A 2,192-nucleotide genomic window follows, 5' to 3' on the forward strand; every position below is an offset into this window, starting at 1 on the left:
ACACACACACACACACACACACACACATATTATAAATAATAATACATAAATACATATAACTACATATAACATATAACACTTAACTACAAGAGATTTAGGTGTTAAATAAATTAATATTAAAATGAATATTAAATTCATAATAAAATTGTGTTTTAAAAAAATAACTTTTAAATTGGTAAAGGTAATGTGCAAATGAGCATGCAGAGTTAAATATCCAGTATTGATATATACCTATAAATTTGTGTATAAAAATGTATGTGTAAACTGTATAAATGAAAACCTATGAAACAAATGAGATCGCCTTGACCATGATGGACATACCACATTATTGTTATTGTCTGCTGTATAAGGACATGTTTTTATGACCGACTGACGTCTTGTGTAAATCCATACCTCATCACAATTGTGCTCATCTGGGTGCTTTTTAGTGCTTGTCCTGTTTATTGCTGTGGGTGTCTTTAGCGGTGCCCTTTATTTGTGGTCAGCGAATAGCTGAGATCAGGCTGATTTAGGCTCTGATGGGCAATACTGTCGTGGTATTTGATCCCTGCAATGGTGAGCTCATCCTTCTGTCTGCTGACTAGACACGGCCACCTCCAGTGACACATCGACTTCTCCTCCTGCCCCTACAGGCGGCTCAGAGATCCCTGAATCCCTCACCAACACACCAGGTGACACAGGCAGAGACTGCATTAGCATCTTAAAGCAGTTCAGCTGGTGGATACAGACTTAATTTATGAAACCTTGTTTAATGGACGTGCTTTTAGCTCCCTGTTTTGCATGAAAGTCAACATGAAATGCTATTCGCAATGCATTTCACTAACATAATATGAGGCAATTCTGAAGGAAACAGGATATTCAGTGGGATGAAAATGTAGGATGAAACTCGGTTGGGAATTAATTGGATTGTGAAAAGTGGCCCAGACAAACATTTGAATTACTCACAATAAGATCAGTACTTGTACTGGGCAAAGTAAATAGGCGATGCAATTCTGAATCTGAAGGAAACAGGATATTTAGTGGGATGAAAATGTGAGATGAATCTTGGTCGGGAATTAATTGGATTGTGAAAGTGGACCAGACAAACATTTGAATTACAATAATATCAGTATCTTGTACAGGGCAAATAAATAGGGCTGACTTTTATTTCATGTTGACTTTAAAGTTCCTTTTAATTTCTGTTTAGAAGTAGATGGACCATAGTGCATTGCCTGTCTGTGGTGTTTTACACTGTTTTAGCTTTGTGGTTGAATTTATACTAGTCATGGAAAAATATATAATGTAGGATAATAAAATCAGTAATAACATCTAAAAGCAATAATCATTATCATCAGACATTTATTGCAATACATTAAAACTAGAAAACAGCTCTTAACAAAAAAAACCGAGTGATTAAAGTTCATTTTTCTATTAACTAAATGTAGCTAGATGTACCCACTTGTAATTTTTACAGACTTTGTATTCTTTTGCATAAGTACAAGTATGTTTTCCAAAGCTAAAATTAAAAATAGAAGTGTTAACAGTAGGAGGTAGCTGGCCCTCTTTACTTACTCTCTCGGCTCTCGACTCAATGCTGTAATTTTACTGTCCCAAGTGCTACTTGTGACAAGCCTTCTGCCCACAATGCCAGCTGCTACCATCTCAAGCCAGACAGACACCTCGTCTTTAACTACAATGCCATCTCCGTCTAGTCCAACACTCACAGTCGTACCCACAGCACCTGACCAGCCAGGTAAGATAACTTTCTGTACATGTCACAATCACAATTTGGTGACAAGTTTGCACAAGACAATAACATACAAACAAACTTTTTTCTCTAAATGTCTTCCGGTATTAAAGGAACACTCCACTATTTTTGAAAATAGAGCCGATCTCCGGGTCTGGCAGTAGCACTTTTAGCTTAGCTTAGCATAGATCATTGAATCTGATTAGACCGTTAGCATTATAGTTCCTAGCCATATCGGCCTACAAAATCGCAACTTTTATTTTCCATCAGTCTTAGTACACGATATAACTACAGAAGAGTCAAGTTTTAAATAGGAAAAATATAGAAACTCTTTGGTCATTTTTGAGCGAGATGCTAACAGTTTAATTAGATTCAATGATCTATGCTAAGCTAAGTGCTACCGCCAGACCCGGAGATCGGCTGAATGGATTCGAAAACGGTAAAACTCAACTGTTTAACTCTAGGG

General features: G+C 36.7%; 1 protein-coding gene across 6 annotated transcripts in view; it reads left to right on the forward strand.

Annotated features, from left to right (window-relative positions):
• The window catches only part of LOC107674329 (netrin-G2-like), a 69,721-nt gene that overhangs the window by 54,361 nt on the left and 13,168 nt on the right, over positions 1-2,192 (forward strand). For 2 of the 6 annotated variants that reach the window (XM_016468271.1, XM_016468270.1), the window contains exons 7-8: positions 585-671; positions 1,595-1,732. The exons of 2 other annotated variants lie outside the window; for them this stretch is intronic. In XM_016468271.1, coding sequence (XP_016323757.1) covers positions 585-671; positions 1,595-1,732 — 225 coding nt within the window. The remainder of the gene's footprint in view (positions 1-584; positions 672-1,594; positions 1,733-2,192) is intronic. 2 more of the 6 variants (XM_016468272.1, XM_016468273.1) reach the window with 2 other exon arrangements.

This window comes from Sinocyclocheilus anshuiensis, unplaced genomic scaffold (assembly GCF_001515605.1).
Source record: "Sinocyclocheilus anshuiensis isolate Anshui unplaced genomic scaffold, SAMN03320099.WGS_v1.1 scaffold188, whole genome shotgun sequence".
NCBI lineage: Eukaryota > Metazoa > Chordata > Actinopteri > Cypriniformes > Cyprinidae > Sinocyclocheilus > Sinocyclocheilus anshuiensis.